Below are 26121 nucleotides of genomic sequence, written 5' to 3'. Positions count from 1 at the left end.
TAAGAGCAAGTTAACAGATTTATTGTTTATTTTCCTTTATACACAACTTTCCTACTAAAACGGCATTCTTCCAGGAACGTTTCCCAAACCTGAATGGGATCGAAGTCCAAGAGTCCTCCTTTTTTGGAGTCTTTATACACAAGAGTCGAGTCCCTCAATTCGACGAAAAAAAAGAAAGAAAGAAAAGTGGAGAAAAACAGTGTTCCGGAAATCTTGAACATTGTCACGAAAAAGGCAATTTCTTTTTATTCCTTTATTCAACTGCAAAGGAATCTTCTCCGATTGTCCTTCCGATGCTGCTAGGCCTCCAAATCCAAGAGAGAAGAAATTTGCGAAGTATAGGCAGGGCAAAACCCATGGAACAGAGGACCAGGAATCCAGGGATTATTAAGACTTGGCATCATTTTAAGCGAATCCAGCTCCGAGGAGAGTGTTGGGTTGGCATTGCAACCTTCTTCAAATCCTCAAAAACATTCCCGTCTAGTGGTCCGCAAGGCTTCAAATAAATATTGACCTCTTTGAAAAACAATAACATATCCAGAGTCTCATTCTGTATTCTTCCTTACAGCATACAGGATCTGTGTGTGTTGGAGAAAAACATGATGTGTTCCCACACAGCACAGAGCATTTGAGGTATGATGTCCCAAGAAAGGTGGCTAAATTCCAGAGGGAGATATAAATGGGGGGAATATAATGCAGTTTCCAAATGCGGCAGCATCCTTCAGTCGAAAGTGAAAAAGGCGAGAAAAGAGGAAAAGGCCGCTGGAGTATGCCAACGGAAGCATGTTTCCCATACGGAACAGAAAGGAACAAACTATAACCCTTTGACGTTGAGTGCTGAAGATCGCAGCTCAAAGTCAACGGCAGCTTGTGGTCTCTGGCTTTGGATGTGAGGCGTCCATAACGGGAAGAACCCAAAGCAGAGTCCAGGAGCAGAGCAACTCTCTCCCCGATTGTCTGTCCAAACCTTTCCAGCGCCTGTCGTTCCCCAAAGAAGAGTTAAGCTGTTTGCCTTGCCTCCGTCTCGGTCGCACAAGGATCCGTTTTGCAGACCTTCCTATGTTTATCTTTCTCTCTCTCTCTCTGCAGACTAACTACATAATATCAACAGGTTTAATTATAAAAGGGGGGGAGGGGAGAACCTCTGCTGCTCACCAAAGGCTCACTCACACAGGAACGTTTCAGGCAGGTCCGTGACATTTCTAACAGGCCGGTCGTAAAAAAACCCCAAAAAACCCCTTACTAACCCCATTCTGTTTTTATAAAGTATTTTGTTGTTGTCGTTGTTGTTGTTGGGGAATAAACCCAGAAAGGTTAGTAGTTTTGGATGTCTTATTCCCAGTTTCAACCATGTCGCTTGAACCTGAATGAAAGATTAAAAGGGGGGGGGGGGGGGAGAGAGAGAGAGAGAGAGAGAGAGAAAGGGATTTTATTATTTATTTTTTATTTATTTAGAACTTTTATATACCGGTCTTCTCACCTCCAACGAGGGACTCAGGCCGGTTTACAACAAGGGGGTTCATACACAATCGTTTAAAAACGTCACATCAATAATACACTAATATAAACACATTAAAGTACTACCATATAATTATATAAAGCCAAGTCGTTAGCATAAAAATCATTATTCATGCCCATCCGTCCGTGTTCTCAAAAAACCATTGCCTCACTCATCAAATGTCAGATTCCAAAGTCAGGTTTTCACCAACTTTCTAAAGGTCAGGAGGGAAGGAGCAGTTCTAATCTCCAGTGCGAGAGAGTTCCAGAGCCGAGGGGCCACCACCGAGAAGGCCCTGTCCCTCGTCCCCACCAGACGCGATTGCAAAGATGGTGGGACCGAGAGCAGGGCCCCTCCAGAAGATCTTAACAATCTTGATGGTTCATAGGGGAAATCCATTCGGATAGGTAAACTGGGCCGGAGTCATTTAGGGATTTATAGGTCAACACCAGCACTTTGAATTGTGCTCGGAAGCTAATTAGCAGCCAGTGGAGCTGGTGCAACAGAGGAGTAGTATGCTCCCTGTACCCCGCTCCTGTTAGTAATCTGGTTGCCGCTCGTTGGACTAATTGCAGCTTCCGGGCAGTCTTCAGAGGCAACCCCACGTAAAGAGCGTTGCAGTAGTCTATACGGGATGTAACCAGAACGTGGACAACTGTGGCCAAGCTTCTGGATAAAGGATAGGTTTCATATTATTGTTGTTGTTATTGTCATTATTTGTATTCCACTTTATCTCTCTAAAAATAGGCTCCAAGTGGCTCACAAAAATACCAACACAATTTAAGGCATCAAAAGAGACTAATAATAATAATACTTTATTTATACCCCGCTACCATCTCCCAAGGGACTCGGTGCGGCTTACATGAGGCCGAGCCCACAATACATCAGTAATAAAGCAAGAGCAACAGTAATACAAACAATAAAATAAAACTCATAACAAAAAATAAGCAATAAACATTAACAGTAACACAACAACGTTTAAAAACCTATGGTTGGGCCAAATGTAATAAATAAAATTATAAAAATAATGCTGAGCATGAACAGGTGAAATATGACTAGGACAGAGTTTTCGGAGAGGGATGGGGCGCGCAGACAATCCTAGATTAACTTCATTAAAATTAAAACTAGATTTAACTTCATTAAAATCGAATGAAGCATGAACAGTATGAAAAATGAACAGTGAAAACCCTTAAAATCCTTATTATTATACTTTTATTTGTACCCCCATCACCTTCTTCTGAGACTACCACCTCACCTGCTTCATAGGAAATCTGCTACAAAACAGGAGCTTTTTTGTTGAGTTCCAGGTCTAGGGAAGCAGATGGCGGAAATAGAAGAACGGCCTGCCTCAGGGGAGTGTGCTTGCTCCATCCATGTTCAACATTTACACAAATGACCAGCCACTAGGGACAGAGTGCTTCATCTATGCTGACAATTGTGCCATCACATCCCAAGCAGGGAGCTTTGAAATGGTTGAACAGAAGCTTTCGGAAGCTTCAGGTGCTTTTACTGCCTATTACATGGAAAACCAGCTGATTCCTAATCCATTCAAAACCCAGACGTCTGTTTTTCATCTTAAGAACAGACAAGCATCTCGAGCCCTGAGGGTGACCTAGGAAGGAAACCCACTGGAGCATTGCAGCGCACCCAAATACCTGGAAGTCACTCTGGATGGTGCTCTGGCTTACAAGAAGCACTGCTTGACTATCAAGCAAAATGTGGGTGCTAGAAATAATATTGCATGAAAGCTGACTGACACAACCTGGGGATCACAACCAGACACAGTGAAGACACATGCCTTTGTGTTTTGTTACTCTGCTGCTGAGTATGCATGCCCAGTGTGGAATACATGTTAAAACAGTGGATGAGACTCTTAATGAGACATGCTGCATTATCACAGGAAGTCTAAACCCCACACCACTGGAGAAATTACACTGTTTAGCTGGTATCGCACCACCTGACATTCATTGGGAAGTAGCAGGCAGCAATGAAAGGACGAAGGCATTGACGTCTCTGGCCCATCCTCTGTTCGGATATCACTCAACAAACCAACACCTTAAATAAGAAACAGCTTCCTAAGATCTACAGAGATACTAGCAGGAACTCCTCAGCAAGCAAGAGTCCAAAACTGGCAGGCTCAAACCCAGCACTTCATTTAGTGGCTGAGACTGGATGAGAACACAAATGAGTGGGCGACTTGCAAGGCGCTGAGCAGGCTGTTCTCTGGCACCACGAGATGCAAAGCCAACCTTAAGAAATGGGGCCATAAAGTGGGAGTCCGCAACATGCGAGTGTGGAGAAGAGTAAACCACAGACCATCTACTACAATGCAACCTGAGCCCTGCCACATGCACAGGACCTTATAGCGACACCAGAGGCACTTCACGTGTCCAGCTTCTGGACAAAGGACATTTAGCATAATGCCAAGTTCTTTTTTTAAAATTGTGTTTTAAATGCATTTAACTGTACCCTCAACTTGCTTCTGACATAAATATTTACATCCTGCTTATCTCTCAAAGCAGCTCACAATAAAACCAAGAAAGTACAATTTAAAACCTATAAATATACAAACACTAAAATAGAATTCAACATGAACAGTATTCAAAATAGTTAAAACCCTTTAAGCCAATTAAAAACCTATTAATGTAGCTTAGAAGCACAGCACTGCCAACATGAACTTCAAGACATCCTTCTTTAAAACAGTTGGGAATTAAAGAGGAAAGCATAAGCCAAATTGACTGCGATAGCGATGTTTATTGGCAGCAGAATCTTACAAACATCCCTAGTTATTATGCAGTCGTACTCCGGTGTGAAGGAAAGCGTGACCCTCTGCCATAGTGGCATAACTTCAGTATACAATGACAACTCATTAATAACAACATCAATTGTACACAGTGTTATTCTCAAAAGGAGATCCGGAGGGAGATGGCATCCGTACCTAGTTTCCATTCAGCTGCTGCTGGGGAACGCTGCCAAGGTCCGCCACTGATTTTTCGCGGCTCTTGCTTTCTCGCTCCTCATCCTCTTCATCGCGCTCGTCGTTCCCACTGTGGTTTTTACAGTAAAGTCTACAGGCAATGCAAAGACAATGCAAATTATACCGTTTCGACTCGAGTCTCATGCGCCGCTGACTCTAATGCGCAACTCTATTATCAAAGCCCTGAAACCAAAAAAATGTATTTGCTTCCAAAAGGTGCTCACTGCAATTGCTGCATATTTAGGATTCCTTCATTAAAAACAAAAGTGTTAGAAGTCCAGGAGGTTGGACTGGATGACCCATGAGGTCTCTTCCAAGGCAGTGGTTCTCAACTTTCCTAATGCCGGGACCCCTTAATAAAATTCCTCATGTTGTGGTGACCCCCAACCATATTTTTGGTGCTACTTTATAACTGTAATTTTGCTCCTGTTATGAATCGTCATGTAAATATCTGATATGCAGGATGTATTTTCATTCACTGGACCAAATGTGGCCCAAATACCAAATAGGCCCAAATTTGAATACTGGTGGGGTTGGGAGGGATTGGATTTGTCATTTGGGAGTTGTAGTTGCTGAGATTGATAGTTAACCTACTATCAAAGAGCATTCTGAACTCGACCAATGATGGAATTGAACCAAACTTGACAAACAGAACTCTCATGACCAACATAAAATACGGGAAGGGTTTGGTGAGCATTGACCTTGAGTTTTGGAGTTGTAGTTCACCTATATCCAGAGAACACTGTGGACTCAAACAGTGATCTGGACCAAACCCGGCACAGATACTCAATATGCCCAAATGTGAACACTGGTGGAGTTTGGGGAAGACAGACTTTGACATTTGGAAGTTGTCGTTGCTGGGATTTATAGTTCACCTACAATCAAGGAGCATTCCGAACCCCAACAACAACAGAATTGGGCCAAACTTCCCACACAGAACCTCCATGACCAACAGAAAATACTGGAGGGATTTGGGTGAACTGACATTGGTTTAGTGGAGATATAGTTCACCTACATCCAGAGAGCACTGTAAACCCAAAAGACTGTGCCAAGTGGGTTCCTAAATCCATCAGAAATATGTGTTTTCTGATGGTCTTTGGTGACTCCTCTGAAACTTCCTCGCGACCCCCCCAGGGGTCCCGATCCCCAGGTTGAGAAACACTGTTCTAAGGGAAACCTTGGTTTGAATCTATGCTGCAGAATGAATGCCTTGGGATCATGGGGACTGTAGTTTGACAAGGCTTTGAGCCTTCACTGCCAAAGGGTGTTGATGCCTCACCAAACTACAAATCCCAGGATCCCATAGTATTGAGCCCTGGTAATTAAATGAGAGAGGGTGCCCCCCTTAAATAGGAGCTCCAGGTGCAGCTCCTGAAGCAGCTTCCCCTTTTGCTTCGGCTCAGCACTAAGATGGCTGTATTACGCAAATCTAACGCACACCCTAATTCTGGTGAGGTAATTTATCCAAAAAAGCTGAGCATTAGATTTGAGTAAATAAGGTACATACGCATGTGTATAGGAGACCTATAGAATGGTGCAAGTGGGCTTCAAAACCCCAATCGAACCAATCTCTTGGAGATATAAAGCTCTCACTACAATGGATTCATCATCTCTCTCACACACAAAGAGAGACAATGGGAGGCACTTACTTGTAAATCCCTCGCGACATGTTCTCAATGTACTTCGCTTTGTCTTGTACTCCACAGTGGTAATGGTAAGTCTTGATGCAGGCCTTAATCTCACATCCAATGGTGGCTCCAGACTGACTGCAAAGCGTACACTTCTGTCACAAAGAGGAAGGGAGAGACAGGTCGCTGTCAAATTGCATGAACCATGTTTCCAATCCACATCTTCCTACTTCACATTTAATTTCTCGTTTTCCTGACAACTCTTCCTGCAAACCGTTTGTTGACATGAGGACTGAATTAGCCAAGAGAGATCCAGAGGAGACCAGGCCTCACAGTGCTGTGAAAGAGGCCAAACGGCTTTGCTATTTTTGGTCACTTATTCTCGCAAACATTTCCTCAGACATTTGTTATCATGACGCTGCTACTATAATTTTTTAATATTTTAATATAAAGTTTTAATATTTATATTGGAAACTGCTTATTGTACTTTTAAAGGTTGTATATTATTTGATGACATGGCCTATGGCTGGTACATGTTCCAACAAAGGATTCCCTTCAGGGAAGAAGCAATGCTAATCAAGGTGATTAATTGCAACATTCACACTTGCCTCCAACAGACAAGAGTTCTTTCTCCCACTCTGGACATTATTCCACAGATATATAAACCTCACTTGCTTAGTTTACAACAGACCTCACAACCTCTGAGGATGCCTGCCATAAATGTGGGTGAAACGTCAGGAGATAATGCTTCTGGAACATGGTCATACAGCCCAGAAAACTCACAGCAATCCAGTGATTCCGGTCAGGAAAGCCTTCGACAACACAATTTTTCAGTTGATCAAAAGCTACACAAGCAAATATATTGTGCTATGACTAATGTGTGGCACTTAAACCGCAGAGGTCTATTTTAAGCCTCTGTTTCATCACACAGGGTCCTGTGTCCATTCAAACAGCCTCGAGTGAGGATTTATTATTATACTAGCCGTTCCCTGCAACGGATTGCTGTGTCCCAGTCTGTGTATATGTGTTTTGTGTGTGTATGTATGTGTGTATATATTTGTTTCGTGTGTGTATATATGTGTGTTTGCGTATATATGTGGTTTTGCTCATGCGTTGTAATGCATTTATTTTGTTTTTTGGCCTGTTACGTCCCTTCTGTTGTGTTTTTCAGTGTTTTTATGAGTGATGGTCACTTGTTGGCCTGAGAGGTGTGTTATGTCCAAATTTGGTGTCAATTTGTCCAGTGGTTTTTGAGTTATGTTAATCCCACAAACGAACATTACATTTTTATTTATATACTAGCTGTCCCCTGCCACGCATTGCTTTGGCCCACATGTTGGTTCTGTGTAGGAAGTTTGCCCCAATTCTATCGTTGGTGGGGTTCAGAATGCTCTGTGATTGTGGGTGAACTATAAATCCCAGCAACCACAACTCCCAAATGTCAAGATTCTATTTTCCCCAAACTCCGCCAGTGTTCACATTTGGGCATATTGAGTATTTGTGTAGAGTTTGGTCCAGATCCATCATTGTTTGAGTCCACAGTGATCTCTGGATGTAGGTGAACTACAACTCCAAAACCAAAGGACACTGCCCACCAAACTCTTCCAGTATTTTCTGTTGGTCATAGGAGAACAGTGTGCCAAGTTTGGTTCAATTCCACCATTGGTGGGGTTCAGAATGCTCTTTGATTGTAGGTGAACTATAAATCCCAGCAACTACAACTCCCAAATGACAAAATCAATTTTTTTGAGTGAAGGACATACATTGGGTTGTTAAGTGTCTTGCTTCCAAATTTGGTGTCAATTCATCTAGTGGTTTATGAGTTATGTTAATCCCACAAACGAACATTACATTTTTATTTATATAGATGATGATGATTATAATTATTATTATCTTTTAAGAGAGGAAAGTGGAATATTTATTGTAATTATTATATTTATTATAATAATTTGGTGTCAATTCGTCCAGCGGATTTTGAGTTCTGTTAATCCCACAAACTAACATTACATTTTTATTTATATAGATTTATCCTGCTTTGTCTCTCAAAAAAAGAGACTCAAACGGCTTGCAGTAAAACCAACACAATGCAATCTAAAACATAAACATTTACAAATATTAAAATACAATGAAATATTAAGAGTTTTTAAAATAAAGTTAAAAGGCTTACAATCAATAAAAACCAATTCAAAGCTAAACCCACAGAATCACCTGGCTTGATTTTTAAAACGTTCTTTAAATGCCTGCCTGAATAAAAAGGTTTTAGCCTTCTGCTGGAATGACAGCAGGGAATGACAGGCAGCCATCAGCACTTTAGATGAAAGCCAGGATAAAAAAATGTTAAGGTTCCAGCCAGAAAGTCATACCATTCTTTTCCCTCGTTTGATTTCTTGAAGTACAGTTTTAATATCGAAATCACCAAACTCTGCCCTCGATGTTGTCGTCAATTGTACGGTGCCAGAAGAGAACAACTAGGGAGAGAGGAAAGGCAGAGAGAGTATGAGGAAGTGGAAAACTCCAGCCAGCTACGCCTTCAAAGATTGGCATGAAACAAAGATGGAACAGTGCAGATCAAGAAATCCGGAGATGGAGCTGCCCCCTTCGCTTCTATGAAATCAATAAGCAATACTATCAGAAGTATTAAAAATTAACTAGGTATTTTAGATTAAAAATGTGTCAAGCACTGAAAGGGTTAAATAGATGCAAAAAAAATTTTGATCGTGTCAGGAGTGACTTGAGAAACTGCAAGTCGCTTCTGGTGTGAGAGAATTGGCCGTCTGCAAGGACGTTGCCCAGGGGACGCCCACATGATTTGATGTTTCTATCATCCTTGTGGGAGGCTTCTCTCATGTCCCCGCAGGAGGAGCTGGAGCTGATAGAGAGAGCTCATCTACCTCTCCCCAGATTTGAACCTGTGACCTGTCGGTCTTCAGTCCTGCCAGCACAGGGGTTTAACCCACTGCGCCACCGGGACTCCAATGGATGCAATGACTCAGCAAAAGCTGCAGTTCAATCTAAGCAGGTGTGCCTGTGGCTTAGTAGGCCTCAGTCTGTAAGAGGTCTCTGTGGGAGAACGGCCTCAGTGTGCTAGTAGGCCTCAGTAAGAGAAGGCCTCAGCGTTAGTTCATCTCAGTCAGAAACGGCCCTCAACGTGAAAGGCTTTAGTCTGGGGTCGGTGTCAGTTTGAGAGCCCTCAGTGTTAGAAGGCCTCAGTATGAAAAGGCCTGGTGTGAGAAACTTTGGTGAGAGAAGGCCCAGGTTAAAGCTAATCTGTGAAGCATGTGTGTAAAAGGCTACTGTGTGAAGCTCCTGTGTAAGTTTAGTGAGAGAATAGGCTCTGTGAGAGCGAGAGAGAAAGAAGCCCAGTGTGGAAGCAAAGAAGGAAGTATAAATAACCTTATTTGTTTTATGGAAACCTTGTTCTTGTAAATAGCGCAACAGTGTTATTTTGCTACAAAGAAAATACCTACTAACGAAGAGATAACATTGGTGTGTTTTGGTTATTTTTATCACTTTGGGCTACTGGTGTTGGACCAAGGCAGAGACATCTCCAGCTCATCCCGTTTGGGTATCAGCCAGCACGTCAACGACTTAAATCTTGACATAATTTTCTAAGATCTACAGAGACACTCGCTGGAACACCTCAGCAAGCGAGAGTCCAAAAGAGGCAGGCTCAAACCCAGAACCTCAATCAATGGCTGATACCAAATGAGAAACTCCCTCCTGGGCACACAGAGGACTGGGCGACTTGGAAGGTACTGAACAGACTGCGCTCTGGCACCACGAGATGCAGAGCCAACCTTCAGAAATGGGGCTACAAAGTGGAATCCTCGACATGCGAGTGCGGAGAGGAGCAAACCACTGACCACCTGCTGCAATGCAACCTGAGCCCTGCTACATGCACAATGGAGGACCTTCTTGCAGCAACACCAGAGGCACTCCAAGTGGCCAGATACTGGTCAAAGGACATTTAATCAACTACCAAACTCACACATTTTGTATTTTGTCTGTTTGTTTGCTTTGTTCTGTTAGAAATGTAATATAATTGACTGGCTGCCCTGACACGAGAAATAAATAAATAAAGGTCAATCTCATGCTCAACATTCACCAGCTCAGAATCCATAATTCATTCCACATTGTCAATTCCTATCAGTCGTCATTGTCCTTTATCTGTCTGCCAGATTACCCAAACACCTGGTCCCAAATCCATGTTTTTAATTTCCTTCTAAAGGAAAGGAGGGAAGTCGAGGACCTAATTTCCCCGGGGAGTGAATTCCACAGGTGAGGGGCCACCACCGAAAAGGCCCTGCTCCTCGTCCCCGCCAATCTCACTTGCGATAGAGGCGGGGCCGAGAGCAGGGCCTTCCCTACTAAAGAAGAGACAACCTTGGTGTGTTTTTGTTATTTTTATCACTTTGGGCTACTGGTGTTGGGTCACGCTGCTGCGAATAAGTTACTCTGCTGTACATTTATGAAGAGGGTCTTTTGTTAATAAGCGCACACACGCCCAACAAATACTAGACCCCGTCGGAACCCAACTGATCAAAGAAAGAGGTGCTCACCATACACTTGTAATGTGCAGCTGCCTTTTTGGCATTGAATATATGAAGCTTCCCTCGAGCTTCATTCTCTTCGTCACCTGCGTGACAGAACCCACACTTAGGTTTTGTGTCGTTGGGGACGCTTCTGTGAGGCGATCTGTCTCTCTGAAAGAGAAACACTTTCTTAATACAGAAACCCAAATCAACACCCGTGGTCGAATCGGAAGACCACATAGAAATAGAGACTGTTGCCCCACGGCGATGGGTTGCTTACGTAGGAGCTGCTTTCTACGTCATCTGTGCCATGCAACGACGTGGACCGCGAGTCTTCCGTCTGCCCCTTGAGGGACGTCTTCCGGGGCCTCCCTTTGCGCCCCCTCTTTTTAGGGGGAGACGCTTCTAACTCGTGCTCATTTTGACTTTCTTCTAGATCTGCTGGGAGAGAAAGGATACAAGGGCGGGAGGGAGATGGCGTCAAAACCCTAAACATTTCCTCAGAAAATGCTGGAGAGTTCCTCTTGTGAACAATATAAGCAGACAAACCTACTGTATATACTCAAATACAAGCCAACCCAAATATAAGCCGAGGCACCTAATTTTGCCACAAAAACCTGGGAAAATGTATTGACTCGAGCATAAGCCGAGGGTGGGAAATGCAGCAGCTACTGGTAAATTTCAAAATAAAAATAGATTCCAATAAAATTATATTAATTTAGGCATCAGTAGGTCAAATGTTTTTGAATATTTACATAAAACTGTAATTTAAGATAAGACTGTCCAATTCTGATTAAACCATTATTCTAACCTTCTTCAATGTAAATATGCTTACATGTCCTCCAATAATAATAGAGTAAAATAATAAATGTAATAACAATAAAATAATAAATGTAATAATAATGATAACAACAATAATAACAACAAAGTAAAATAATTAATGTTGTCTCGAGTATAAGCTTGGGGAGACTTTTCAGCCTAAAAAAAGGACTGAAAAACTAGGCTTATACTCGAGTATATACAGTAATTTATGACAGTCAATCCCATTCCCCAATAGAAATGTCACAAATTATTACCTTCAGAGTTGTGTGGCGCTTTCTTGTGTTTTCGACATAATATCCTAGGGATAGATCATCACAAAGTCAGCCATGGCACTTACATTTTCCACCTGGTCACAACTTAGTGTTGATGCCCTGTGCCCCTTAGTATTTCCAGTCCTGTTTACTTCCCAATTAAGACTAGGAATCCAGATTAAAATGTAACATTTTAATTCTACCGCATTACTAAGGGGTGGTCTTCTGATCAAGCAAGCCAAGATAAGCGTCAAGAAAAACTGCCATGTTTGACTGTCTGTGGATAATGGGTTTTATAGTCCCTATTGATGTGAACACACACATACATGCACGCCAAGAAATCAAACAGCCCTTTCCCTTTCTTTCTGCCTGTCTGTAATTTTACAACTCTAACTCTGATGCCTCTGTATCTCTTCTGTTCTGTAAACATTCCTTTGTTTTCTTTTTTTCTGCTCATTCTCTTCCCCCCACACCCACCCCCATCTCTTCTGTCAGGTCAACTTGACCCTTCTTGATCTTCTACACACTTCTCCTTAACAAGATTTTAGTAACTTTTAGCTATCTCAGATTCCTTTACTCCTTTTCTTGTGCCTTTTTCCTCCTCCTCCTTTTTTTCTCTTAACCCATTCTAAACTTTGTGAAAATCACTTTGTTGTATGTCAGCCTGTGTCTGATGTCCATGATGGGAATGGGGGTGATGTTCCTGATGGTGGGCCTGGGTCTGTTGGCAATGGGGATGAAGGTTTGCCTGGGCCTGAGTTAAGCTCAGACAAGAAGCCTGGGCTGTATCAAGAAGATTCACAAGGTCACATTCCTGGGAGAGGCCTTTCACAGTCTTTCTCAGAGCAACTGCCTGAAGATCATTTGTTAGGTGCAGAAGTTAATGAGAAGTTTTGGGAACTTTACTTTTTTGATAATTTTACGGCTTTGCCTACATATATTCTACAATAAACTGCTTGCTGATTTTACCAAGCTGGTGTGGTGTTTAAGGTTAGAGGTGTTCCTGCTCTGGTGTACGACACTTTACATATTTCCTGATCCAAACACAAGTCTAATACAATCGCCTTGACAAAGTCTACTTTTCGGAATTTCTTTTCAAAACAAGCAATATATTTCCCACATATTTTAAGGAACGAGAAATCCAAAAGGTAATTACATGTAGATGCCTTGGGAAGGTTTCTCCCGGATCTGAGCTTTATCGTGCAATGCACAGTAATAATGATATGTCTTATGGCAGGTGTTGACATCACAACCGATGGTTGCTCCAGGACAGTGGCAAAAAGAGCATTTCTGAAAGAAAGGGAGAGGGGAGAGAGAGAAAAGAGACAAAATTAGGATTTCTGACTCATTTATTTATTTACTATTTTATAACCCGCCCGCTCTCGCCCTGAAGGGGACTCTGAGCAGCTTACAAATTATATGTAAATACAATATATTATATTATTAGCATACCATAATATTAGTATCATATACTACTACTACTACTACTAATAATAATAATCTTTATTTACACCCAGCCACCATCTCCTCAATGGGGACTTGGACCGGCTTACATGAGGCCAAGCCCGAACAAAAATTACAATAAAGAAAACCAAGACACAACCGAAAACGCGAACAATAAACAATAACATCATAATTATATAAAACATGTGGATACATAACAATGTAAACATTACAATAGACACAGGCACAGTGACAATGGATGGGCTACATGTAATGATTAAAAGACAAACTGATTAAAACTAATTAAAAACTCAGATGAGATAAAAGAGAGAAGCAGATATTTTGCGGAGGAGGGCTCATTATGGCGGGGGTTCTGGAATCAAGCTTTCCCACGAGGGGGGACACGTCTACTCCAATGACAGGACTTTGAGGCTAAACAGTCATGTGAAATTATATACCTACTCATCAAAGGCACAGCAGAAGAGCCAGGTTTTAAGGTTCTTTTTAAAAACTTCTAGAGAAGGGGCTTTCCTCATTTCTCCAGGCAATGAGTTCCAGAGTCGGGGAGCCACAGCGGAAAAAGCTCTCTCCCTTGTACTTACTAAGCGAGCTTGTGACACTGGCAGTGGTGAGAGCAGGGCCTTCCCAGAGGATCAGAGGGCCCGTGGGGATTCATGGAGGGAGATACGGTCACGAAGGTAGGCAGGTCCCTACCTTCGTATATTGTACTATATTCTATACTGCAATATGATTAGTAATATTACATGCAATATATAACTACTATGTTGTATTATTAAAAGTATACTGTATGATCAATATTATATGTACATACAGTATACTATATTATTAGCATAGCATATCAGTATTATCTATTGCTATACTGTACTATACCACTATACTGGAATTTTTTTAGAAATATTACATGTAATCTATATAAATAAAAATGTAATGTTCGTTTGTGGGATTAACAGAACTCAAAAACCACTGGATGAATTGACACCAAATTTGGACACAAGACACCTAACAACCCAATGTATGTCCTTCACTCAAAGATTTTGTTATTTGGGAGTTGTAGTTGCTGGGATTTATAGTTTACTTACAATCAAAGAGCATTCTGAACTCCACCAACGATGGAATTGAACCAAACTTGGCACACAGAATTGAACCAAACTTGGCACACAGTTCTCCCATGACTAACAGAAAATACTGGAAAAGTTTGGTGGGCAGTGTCCTTTGGTTTTGGAGTTGTAGTTGCTGGGATTTATAGTTCACTTACAATCAAAAAGCATTCTGATCCCCACCAACGATAGAATTGGGCCAAACCTCCCACATAGAACCCCCATGTGGGCCACGCGTGGCAGGGGACAGCTAGTATATAATATACAATTATAATATTAGGAAGGCAATTTTTAAAAATGACAGAGATGAACATACTGATGGGGGGGGGGGCTCACTGAAGTTCAGAAATTGAGAAACAGGAACTTCAAATGCCAAAAGCCTCAGAAATGAATAATTGCTAGAGTCCATCTGCAGCTAACTAACTCACAGCAATTTATAAACCAAAATAAATTGAGAATTTAAGGTTTGCAGATAGGGAAGGGCTACTTCTCCTTGCTGCTTCCCATTTTAATAGCATCTCTTCCAAAAGTGAGACTTTGGGGCTTCCTCTGCCAGTCATAGGAAACCATGCTAGATGGCTGGACATCATAGAATCATAGAGTTGGAAGAGACCTCATGGGCCATCCAGTCCAACCTCCTGCCAAGAAGCAGGAATATTGCATTCAAAGCACCCCCAACAGATGGCCATCCAGCCTCTGTTTAAAAGCCTCCAAAGAAGGAGCCTCCACCACACTCCGGGGCAGAGAGTTCCACTGCTCAACAGCTCTCCCAGTCATGAAGTTCTTCCTAATGTTCAGATGGAATTTCCTTTCTTGTAGTTTGAAGCCATTGTTCTGTGTCCTAGTCTCCAGGGAAGCAGAAAACAAGCTTTCTCCTTCATCCCTGTGACTTCTTCTCACATATTTATACATGGCAATCGTGTCTCCTCTCAGCCTTCTCTTCTTCAGGCTAAACATGCCCAGCTCTTTCAGCCACTCTTCATAGGGCTTGTTCTCCAGACCCTTGATCATTTTAGTCGCCCTCCTCTGGACACATTCCAGTTTGTCAATATCTCTCTTGAATTGTGGTGACCAGAATTGGACACAATACTCCATCGAAACACATCTTTCATGAAAAGTATCTGCAGAAGCTCCACAACAAAAAAATGGCATACCCAATTAAAGTGAACCAAGACAAAACAGATTTGTATACAGCAAAATTACTATCAACGTAATGTGGTATCCTGAAGAAGTATAAGTAAAGGTAGTCCCCTGACATTAAGTCCAGTCATGTCTGACTCTGGGGTGTGGTGCTCATCTCCATTTCTAAGCCGAAGAGCCAGCGTTGTCCATAGACACCTCCAAGGTCATGTGGCCAGCATGACTGCATGGAGCGCCGTTACCTTCCCGCCGGAGCGGTACCTATTGATCTACTCACATTTGCATGTTTTCGAACTGCTAGGTTGGCAGAAGCTAGGGCTGACAGCGGAAGCTCGCGCCGCTCCCCGGAATTGAACCTGCGACCTTTCGATCAACAAGCTCAGTAGCTCAGTGCTTTAACCCACTGAGCCACCGGGGTATACTTGGATGCAAAAGTTCAATTTTAAGATGCAAAAGCTTGGAAAGAATCAAACAAACTGTATTACAGTCCAAAGACCCAATTAGCTCAACCGTAAAAGGTACACAATTGCAAACAGATTAATAAAATGATAAAACTAATTAAACGCAGGACAACGTGCAATACAAGATGCATATGAACAACAGCAAGGACACTGCAAATAGATAAGGACAAGTTTCAGCCTGAGTCTAATACAGGAAGTTGAGAATACAGAGAATCCTCTAATTAAAGAGAGCTTACACAATAACTACTGAGCACAAAAGCAAAATTACGCCTCCCTCTTCTGCATGCTGCTCTTTCCTTATTTGTCCCTATTGTTTATAATGCAGGAGGAGGATACTTAGGAGAAGCATGCCAGTTCAATAAAAGATATGCCAAAACTTGCTCTATCAGAAGCAGGCGCCTTCAGAATGAGGAACAATGACCAATATTCAGACTATTACAGTAGCACAGCATACAAGTAGGATAGTTGCAAGACATACAAGGATGGGAATTTGCATAGATTTTTTTCCCCTACAGAGCAACACATTTCACTTTATTGAAATAAGGAAATGCCAACTTACCAGCTTAGTGCCTCTTTTGATCTCGTTTTTCACATCTTCAATGGAAAAGCCTCCAAGGCTCTCATTATCGGAGTGTGAAGATACCAAGGCAGACGAGAAGAGCTAGACATAACAAAAATAATATCAAATTTGGTAAGGCTTTCCTAAAATAAGAGCAGGGCTCATCACCAAATGGAATGTTGAATAAATCTTGCAGTTCTTTACAGGCTAGCAAATATATGATGGCATAATAATAATAATAATAATAATAATAATAATAATGTTTATTTATACCCGGCCATCATCTCCCCAATGGGGACTCAGAGCGGCTTACATGAGGCCAAGCCCAAACAGAAAACTACAATAAAATAAAACCAAAAACGCAAACAATAAACAACAAACAACATAATTACATAAAACATATGAAAACATAGCAATATAAAATTACAATGGGCACAATCACAATCACAATGGGCGGGTTACATGTAATGATTAAAAGAGAGACTGATTAAAACTAATTAAAACTCAGGCAAGGTAAGAGAAATACAGATTATTTGCGGAGGAGGACTCATTATAATGGGGGTTGTGGAATCAGGCTTTCCCACAAAGGGGGGGACGGACATATACTCCAATGACAAAACGTTGAGGCTAAGCAATAGTGTGAGAATGTAAACCTATTCATCAAAAGCACAGCGGAAGAGCCAGGTTTTAAGGTCCTTTTTAAAGGTTTCTAAGGTAGGGGCTTTCCTAATTTCTCCAGGTAGTTAGTTCCAGAGTAGGGGGGGCCACAGAGGAAAAAGCTCTCTCCCTTATACTTACTAGGTGAGCTTGTGAAATTGGCAGGGGCACAAGCTCTTGTGTACTAGAATCCCCTACCACAATGTTTCTTAACCTTCCTAATGCCATGACACCTTAATACAGTTCCTCATGTTGTGGTGATCCCCAACCATAAAATTATTTTTGTTCCTACTTCATAACTGTAATTATGCTCCTGTTATATATTGTAATGTAAATATCTGATATGCGGGATGTCTTTTCATTCACTGGACCAAATTTGGCAAAAATACCCGATATGCCGAAATTTGAATACTGGCATGGTTGGGGGGTGGGGTGGGGGTAGATTTTGTCATTTGGGAGTTGTCGTTGCTGGGATTTATAGTTCACCTACAATCTGAACTTCACCAATGATGGAATTGAATGAAACTTGGCACACAGGATTCCTATGACTAACAGAAAATATTAGAAGGGCTTGGTGGGCATTGCCCTTGAGTTTTGGGAGTTGTAGTTCACCTACATCCAGAGAGCACTGTGGACTCAAACAATGATAGATCTGGACCAAACTTGGCACTAATACTCAATATGCCCAATTGTGAACACTGGTGGAGTTTGTGGAAAATAGACCTTGAAATTTGGGAGTTGTAGTTTCTGGGATTTATAGTTCACCTATAATCAAAGAGCATTCTGAACCTCACCAATGATAGAATTGGGCCAAACTTCCCACACAGAACCCCTTTGACCTACAGAAAATACTGTGTTTTCTGATGGTCTTTGTTTATTTTATTTATTTATTTATTTGCTTTTCTTTTATACCGCATATATCAGCCTGATACGGCGACTCTATGCGGTTTACAGTGCGATTAATAACAATTACAATAAATAAGACATAACATACACAGACATACAACAAATAATCATCTACGCCTGAATGAAATCAGATCTCGTCCTCATAATCCTTTAGCCTTTGTTGACCCCTCTGACACCCCTTGGAGACCCCCCAGGAGTCCCGACCGCCAGTTTGAGAAAAGCTGCCCTACCGAATGCAACTGAATCTGATTTGAAACACTTTATGTCCAAACACCAGTCGTTTTTGCTTCGCGTCATCAAACCAACAGGTATGTGGAGCCTCATCGCATGCATGTGATCACTGAGAAATGAGTTTTATGAGTTCAATAGGATTTAATTTCAAGTCAGTTTGAACACAATGAACCCCACCAATGATGAATCTGGAGCAAACTTGCCCAACATAACATACTGATGGAGTTTTTCAGGTTAACCTGGCATGATGTGAGTTGAAGTTCACTCACAACCTTATGCATTTTTTACAAGTAAAAAATTGACTTTTTCAAATAACCCAGGCAAAGCGAAAAGACAAAAAGAACACTAAAAGAAAGCTGTGGGGGATTATTAGCATACAAATAACTAAACACGCCCATCCGTCTATGATTCCCTCTCTCTCCTCTCCATTACGGTTCCATTGACAGGAAAGTGTTCCTCCCATCGGAGCATCCTTTGAGGGCACTTACCATACATTTATGATGTGCTGCCACCTTATGGTTTTCAGAAAGCAAGAGCTGTCCACATTCGCTGTCTCTGTTGGACCTGCAGAAGCCACATTTGCGCTGCCTTCCCGGTCCTTTTTTTGGTCCAACTGAGGCGGACATGATTTTTAAAGACAGCTTGAGAAATGCTGCCTCAGTCCTTGCCAATACTGCAGAGAATAAAAAAAGCACAAACAATAACATTGAGCCGCACTCTTCCCATTTCACCAAGTCTTATCAAAAAGTGACTTCGAAATGAACACAAATGTGGTGGAATTGGGCCTGTGGCAGGTGAGAGAAAGAGAAGACCATTTCCTTGATGAATCTTACTTTCAAAAGAAGCAATTTATTTGTTATTTATTTACATCATTTTTATCCCGCCCATTTCAGCGTGAAGACGACTCAGGGCGGCATGCAGACCGGCAACAATTAGATGCTATATATGTACACATACATATCTCAGTTAAAAGCACATCATAAAAGTCACGTCATAAATACATATAAAAACCATAGAAACAATAAAAACTATAAAAAACTATAAAAACAATGTCTTCCAGTTCAATTCCTCATCCGTTTACATCAGGGGTCCTCAAACTTCTTAAACAGAGGGCCAGGTCAAAAGGACAATAAGAAGAGGTGGACAATGGGAACCAAATTAGTCTCAGATATAATGTCTCTTCAGAACACTTTTTAAAAATAGATAGAGTTGGAAAAGACCTCGTGGGTCATCCAGTCCTACCCACTGCCAGGAAGCAGGAAAATTGCATTCAAAGCACCCCCCACAGATGGCCACCCAGCCTCTGTTTAAAAGCCTCCAAAGGAGGAGCCTCCACCACACTCCGAGGCAGAGAGTTCCACTGTAGAACAGCTCTCACAGTCAGGAAGTTCTTCCTAATGGTCAATTTAAATCTAAATTTCCAGTGTTCAGGTGGAATCTCCTTTCTTGCAGTTTGAAGCCATTGTTCCACATCCTAGTCTCCAGGGCAGCAGAAAACAAGCTTGTTCCCTTCTCCCTATGACTTCCTGTCACATACTTATACATGGCTATCAAAATGAAGAACAATTTTAACAAATATAAACTTATTAGTATTTCAGTCAGAAGTGTAGGCCTACTTTTGGCTGATGAAATAGGATTGTTGTTATTGTGTGGTTTCAAATCATTTCAGACTTAGGTTGACTCTGAGCGAGGGCCGGGTAAATGACCTTGGAGGGCCGCATCCAGCTCCTATCATGTCTCCTCTCAGCCTTCTCTTCTTCAGGCTAAACATGCCCAGCTCTTTAAGCCTCTCCTCATAGGGCTTGTTCTCCACACCCTTGATCATTTTAGTCGCCCTCCTCTGGACACATTCCAGCTTCTCAACATCTCCCTTCAATTGCGGTGCCCAGAATTGGACACAATATTCAAGATGTGGTCTAACCAAGGCAAATAGAAGGGTAGCATGACTTCCCTGGATCTAGACACTATACTCCTATTGATGCAGGCCAAAATCCCATTGGCTTTTTTTCCCACCGCATCACATTGTTGGGTCATCTTTAACTTGTTGTCCACAAGGACTCCAAAATCTTTTTCACACGTACTGCTCTTGAACCATGCATCCCCCATTCTGTATCTTACATTTCATTTTTTCTGCCTAAGTTGAATATTTTGCATTTGTCGCTGTTGAACTTCATTTTGTTCATTTTGGCCAATCATCTCTCTAATCTGTGAAGATTGTTTTGAATTCTACTCCTGTCTTCTGGAGTATTAGCTCTCCCTCCCAATTTGATGTTGTCTGCAAACTTTATGATCCTGCCTTCTAACCCTTCATCTAAGTCATTAATAAAGATGTTGAACAGGACCAGGTCCAGGACGGAACCCTGCTTGTGGCACTCCACTCGTCACTTCTTTCCAGGATGAAGAGGAAGCATTGGGGAGAATCACCCTCTGGGTTTGTTCGTTTACCCCACTCTTCTCACCCCATAGGGGACTCAGAGCGGCTAACATCAAATCAACAGGGGTTACAACCTAAGCATATTGAACAGCGCTATCTACCACATGAAGGTTAAAGAGTAACACTTCTCATATCCTCTGTATGAGACAAGGAATTAAAAAAAAACTATCTTTGGGGTTGTTTGAATAGATTATTACATCAAACACACATCTCTAGATATTTGAGGAAAGCATTATATCACTGTACTTCGCTATTACAATTCACTATTATCCAAGACTCCTGATTTTCTATAAAGCCTGGTGATGGCTTCAATCTAATACCTGCTACCAAGGGAGAAATCTCAGTAATGAGCACTGAGGGCTTTACTTTCAAAGCAAGCCTGCACAGGTTTTTCAACTCTGCTGGAGTGCAATTCTGTGTATCCTAACTTTGGAAAAGAACCCCAATCAAGACTCCAGGCAGCTTTCTCTCTCACTCTACTTCCCTCCAACCTTCTGTCTATCGTATCGACCATGTTCACATCAGGCTTTTTTTTCCATGTCAAGAGTTACTTGAGAAATTGCAAGTCGCTTCTGGTGTGAGGCTAAAGCTAGACCTCTGTGTAGCCACAATACTCAAAATGCCAGCATTGGACCTGTTATATAGACTATACGGGCAGTTTCCAAGTTACAACATCTGACTTACAAACAACTCAAAGTTAAGAACATTGGTGAGACAACAGGAAGTGAGAGAAATCTACCCAGGGAGAGGGATTCACTCCTGGAAGAGTTATTATCTCTAGTGGAGCTTTCTCACCTAGCCTTGTTTCTACAGCAAGCCATTTCCCCCCAAAATCCAATTATCTCAGGAACAGAAAGTAAAGTGGAATATTCTGAAAAGGGGCACAGACAGCAAAACAAACACCACAGGGATGTTAGCCCTTTTGAGTTTCCTGAGGGCTGAGAAAAGCGGTATATAAATGAAGTAAGTAAGTAAATAAATAAATAAATTTCCTATGCGAACCAAAGATAGATAGATAGATAGATAGATAGATAGATAGACAGACAGACAGATAGATATCTGGAGTGACACTTTAAAAATGTCGCTGTTCCGAATGACATACAAATTCAACTTAAGAAAAAATCTACAGGACTGATCTTGTCTGTAACTTGGTGGCTTGCCTGTACATATCAGGTGGAAGGGACCCCAGGGGCTGTTGGGTCCAGCCCCATTTTGCCACACTGGTATACACCACCAAAGACTTCGTTACAAGATAGCCATCCAACCACAGTTTAAAATCCTCCAGAGAAGGAGACACTGGCATGCTCTGAGGGCACATATTACAACGATTATTTTCTTTCCGTCCAACTTACCTCCCAAGATTTGATGTGACTGGACACCCGAGGCACTCACACTGGTCACCTTGACCTCCCTGGAAGCAACTGGAGGGGGAAGAGAGAAAAGCAATTAAACTCTGCATTAGGTGTGTTCCCAGGCCTCAATGCATCCCTATGAGATCACAAGTTCGAGGAGACCCCCAAGGACCATCCAGCCAAACCCCATTCTGCAAGGCAGAAAGGCACAACGAAAGCCCTCCAGGCAGGTGGTAATCCAGCCTTAGTTTAAAAACCGGCAGCATATATTCCAAACCTTCCCACATCTCTGAATATCAGGAAATCCTTCCTAATACTTAGGTGGAAACTCTTTATATGTGTGAATCTCTTACACTGAATGGCTTTGGGTTTTAAGAGGGAGGGGGGTGATTAAGGAAGCCTTGACCTCTCCTTTAAGAAAAAAAGTAAAGGTCAAATAAATTCAAACCTTCACAAAACTTGAAAAGGAGGAAGACAAGGGGACAACGATTACTACTAACATTATTATTACATTACTAGCTGTACCCGCCACACGTTGCTGTGGCCAACCTTTCTTCCCTCTTTCTCTCCTCCTTTATTTATCTCCTTCCTTCTTTCCCTCCTTCCCTTTTTTCTTTCATTTTCTCCTTTCTTCCTTCTCTTCCTCTTCACTCCCCCCCCCCTTTTTCTTTCCCTTCCACTTTCTCCCCTTTCTTCCTTCTCTACCTATTCTTGGACTGCAACTCCCAGCAGTTCGCTTGATCAATCTACCTACCTATCTATCTCTATCTAATCTATCTATCTTATCTATCTGGAGGACTGCTGGGAGTTGCAGTCCAGGAATAGGAAATTGGAAATATGCAGGGATTGGGATGCCTTCAAAGAAATCCAAGGAGAAGAAAGCTTGCATCTTGGAAGCAGTGCATTTGGATCATCCTCCTCTACTAAAAGGAGATGCTGGGAGCTGTAGTCCGAAAGAGAGTGTGGCTATGCTATTGTATGTTTTGTTTGCTGGGGGAGGGGAGTTGTTTTTGCACATGCGCTGTAGCATCTTTTTGCATTTATGGCTTTTAAATTCTCTTCTGCTGTGTTTTTATGAGTGATGGTCACTTGTTGGCCTGATAGGTGTATTGTGTCCAAATTTAGCGTCAATTTGTCCAGTGGTATTTGAGTTATGTTCATCCCACAAACGAATATTACATTTTTATTTATATAGATTACAACTAATGAGTTTTTTGTTTTTTTAAATTTGTGATATTTTAATGTTTTCCTCCGCAGTGGATTCAAGGCAGCTTACAGATCTAAAACATACAATAAAAAGTTTAAAATATATTTAAAATCACATGTTCTATGTAAGTGATTAATACGTCATATAAAACCTCTTGAACACACAAGAATTTTACCTTAAAACATTAACCTAGATTAGACTTTAGTTAAAAGCCTTCTTAAATTATTACTATTATATAACAATACTATTATATTATTATATCACCATTTTATTATTATTACTATTTTATTATTATCACTGTTATTACTACTATTATTACTCTAATATTACTATGATTATTACGATTACGTTACTTTTTTCTATTATCATTGCTATTGTATTATTACTAAGGTAAAGGTTTTCCCTTGACATTAAGTCCAGTTGTGTCCGACTCTGGAGGTTGGTGCTAATCTCCATTTGTAAGCTGAAGAGCCAGCGTTATCGGTAGACACCTCCAAAGTCATGTGGCTGGCATGACCGCATGGAGCACCGTTATCTTCCCACAGGAGCGGTACCTATTGATCTACTCACATTTGCATGTTTTTGAATGGCTAGGTTAGCAAAAACTGGGGCTAACAGCAGGAGCTCACGCCGCTCCCCAGATTCGAACATGCAACCTTTCATTCAGCATGTTCAGCAGCTCAGCGCTTTAACCCACTGCACCACCAGGGACTCCTATATTATATTAATAGTAATTTATTTATTGGGTTGTTGTAGGTTTTTTCGGGCTTTATGGCCATGTTCTAGAGGCATTTCTCCTGACGCTTCACCTGCATCTATTTTTTGTCATGTCAGGAGCGACAGGTTGAGAAACGCTGTTCTAGGACCTTTGGCAGTGGAAGTCACTTGTTTCCTGTTTCACTGTGGGAGGGTTCTCCACATGAGGAGCTGGAGCTGATAGAGGGAGCTCATCCACCTCTCCCCGGATTTGAACCTGCGACCTGTCGGTCTTCAGTCCTGCCGGCACAGGGGTTTAATCCACTGCGCCACCGGGGGCTCCATTTACGAATAGTGCCGTGTTGATCACTTTCAACATATATGGGTTGGTATTCCCCCCAAACTATTGAGGGCCCAGCAGACATTATTCCCTTCCATTTCAAAACAATCTGCTCAATTTGGATTTCCAGTGGGGCCTCCAAAGCTTGTAGTTCACACAGTTCTCCCATGACCAACAGAAAATACTGGAAGGGTTTGGTGGGCAGTGTCCTTTGGTTTTAGAGTTGTAGTTCACCTACATCCAGAGATCACTGTGGACTCAAACAATGATGGATCTGGACCAAATTCTACACGAATACTCAATATGCCCAAATGTGAACACTGGTGGATTTGGGGGAAAATAGAATCTTGACATTTGGGAGTTGTAGTTGCTGGGATTTATAGTTCAGCTACAATCACAGATCATTCTGAATCCCACCAACAATAGAATTGGGCCAAACCTCCCACACAGAACCCCCATGTGGGCCACAGCAACGCGTGGCAGGGGACGGCTATTATTATTATAGTATTACTATTACTCGAATATTATAATTATTGGGTTGTTGTAGGTTTTTTCGGGTTATATGGCCATGATCTAGAGGCATTTCTCCTGACGTTTCGCCTGCATCTATAATTATTATATATTATTACTAGTAATTATTATTATTACATTATAATTATTATTACTATTACGTTATGACTACTATTATCATTGCTATTATATTATTAGTACTGCTACATTACCATTATAGCTATTATATCACTACTATTACTGTGAAGGCTTTGCCTTAGCCCCCTCCCTTGAAGGCCAAGCAGGCCCCTCTCTAAGCCCCCAATTCCCCTTTCCATTCACAAACACGCCAAACTCTATTCCCAAACGGGGGGGGGCAGGAAAGAGCCGTTCCCATGGCAACCGCGGGGCCTGGCCTGAGGGGCGCGCGTCGAGGCGCGGGGCCTACCAAGGCGAAGGCCGGAGCCCGGCGGAAGAGGGGCGCCTTCCCTTCAGAAAGCCCGCTCCCAAGCCCTTCTCTCGCGGGGAGCCTTCTTCCCTTTCATTCGGAGCGCGAGCGAGAGAGAGACGGAGGGGAAAGAAGCTGAGACACAGAAAGGCAGAGAGAGAGAGAGAGAGAGAAAGGACGCTGCGCCGCCGCGGAGACTGACGTCAGCACGCCCAAGGGAACCGGCGTCCTGACGTCACACGTCCGCTCTCAAGTCCCTCTCGCCCTAAGGCGCATGCGCCACAGAAGCCGACCTTCCCTCCTCAACTATAGAGAACAAAGCGCAGAAGTGCGCGCGCAGCTCTTCAACGGCAGTTGGGAAAGGAAGCGAGGAGAGAAAAGGACTGCGCATGCGCAATAGGTTTCCCAAAAACTCAAACCCTTCGTAAGGCAGCCGAGGAAGAGTTTGGGATTGAGCATGCGCAGAAGGGCTTTTTTAAATCCAGGGGGCGTGGCTTCTTCTTCAAACGGCCGTTAGTCTTTTGAAACTTGGACTTGGAAAATACTAGTGATAATAATAGTAAAATAATAATAAAAATAATATTTAAATAATAATATGCAGATAAAATACTAGTAATAATAGTAATATAACAATAAAAATAATATTTAAATAATAATTCAAATAAAATACTAGTAATAATAGTAATTAATAAAAATAATATTTAAATATTAATGCAAATAAAATACCAGTAATAATAGTAATATAATATTAATATAACGAGTAATATTAATATGCCTCAGGGGAGCGTGCTTGCTCCATCCATGTTCAACATCTACACAAATGACCAGCCACTGCCAGAAGGGACAGAGAGTTTCATCTATGCTGATGATCGTGCCATCACCGCTCAAGCAGGGAGCTTTGAGATGGTAGAACAGAAGCTCTCTGAAGCTCT

The 26121-nt window shown here is 41.9% G+C and overlaps 1 protein-coding gene across 3 annotated transcripts; it reads right to left on the bottom strand.

Annotated features, from left to right (window-relative positions):
- Positions 1 to 25420, bottom strand: PHF6 (PHD finger protein 6). Of its 3 annotated transcripts, none has more exons than XM_067471644.1 (12): positions 25158 to 25420; positions 22010 to 22078; positions 18712 to 18896; positions 16430 to 16531; positions 12865 to 12998; positions 11712 to 11755; positions 10916 to 11076; positions 10663 to 10806; positions 8467 to 8571; positions 6125 to 6258; positions 4437 to 4566; positions 1 to 1363 (listed from the first exon to the last, which is right to left on the bottom strand). In XM_067471644.1, the coding sequence occupies exons 3-11, from the start codon at positions 18847 to 18849 to the stop codon at positions 4437 to 4439; spliced, it is 1092 nt and encodes a 363-aa protein (XP_067327745.1). In that variant the 5' UTR covers positions 18850 to 18896; positions 22010 to 22078; positions 25158 to 25420; the 3' UTR covers positions 1 to 1363. The 3 variants fall into 3 exon arrangements, with proteins under 3 accessions (XP_067327745.1, XP_060612044.2, XP_060612045.2); XM_060756061.2 differs by having other exon boundaries at positions 25190 to 25420; XM_060756062.2 differs by having other exon boundaries at positions 10916 to 11073; positions 25190 to 25420.
- Positions 25421 to 26121: the final 701 nt, after the last annotated feature.

Source organism: Anolis sagrei, chromosome 10, assembly GCF_037176765.1.
Source record: "Anolis sagrei isolate rAnoSag1 chromosome 10, rAnoSag1.mat, whole genome shotgun sequence".
Taxonomy (NCBI): domain Eukaryota; kingdom Metazoa; phylum Chordata; class Lepidosauria; order Squamata; family Dactyloidae; genus Anolis; species Anolis sagrei.
The sequence above is the reverse complement of the archived record's forward strand: the minus strand, read 5'-3'. Positions and strand labels throughout refer to the sequence as shown.

Excerpts from the sequence above, each read along its gene's own strand:
- PHF6 (XM_067471644.1), bottom strand. The coding sequence starts at position 18,849 with ATGTCCGCCTCAGTTGGACCAAAAAAAGGACCGGGAAGGCAGCGCAAA. Across the intron at positions 10,807-10,915 it reads ACGTAGAAAGCAGCTCCTAC|AGAGACAGATCGCCTCACAG; the intron begins GTAAGCAACCCA and ends TTTCTCTTTCAG. Across the intron at positions 4,567-6,124 it reads ATGTCGCGAGGGATTTACAA|ACTTTACTGTAAAAACCACA; the intron begins GTAAGTGCCTCC and ends CATTGCCTGTAG.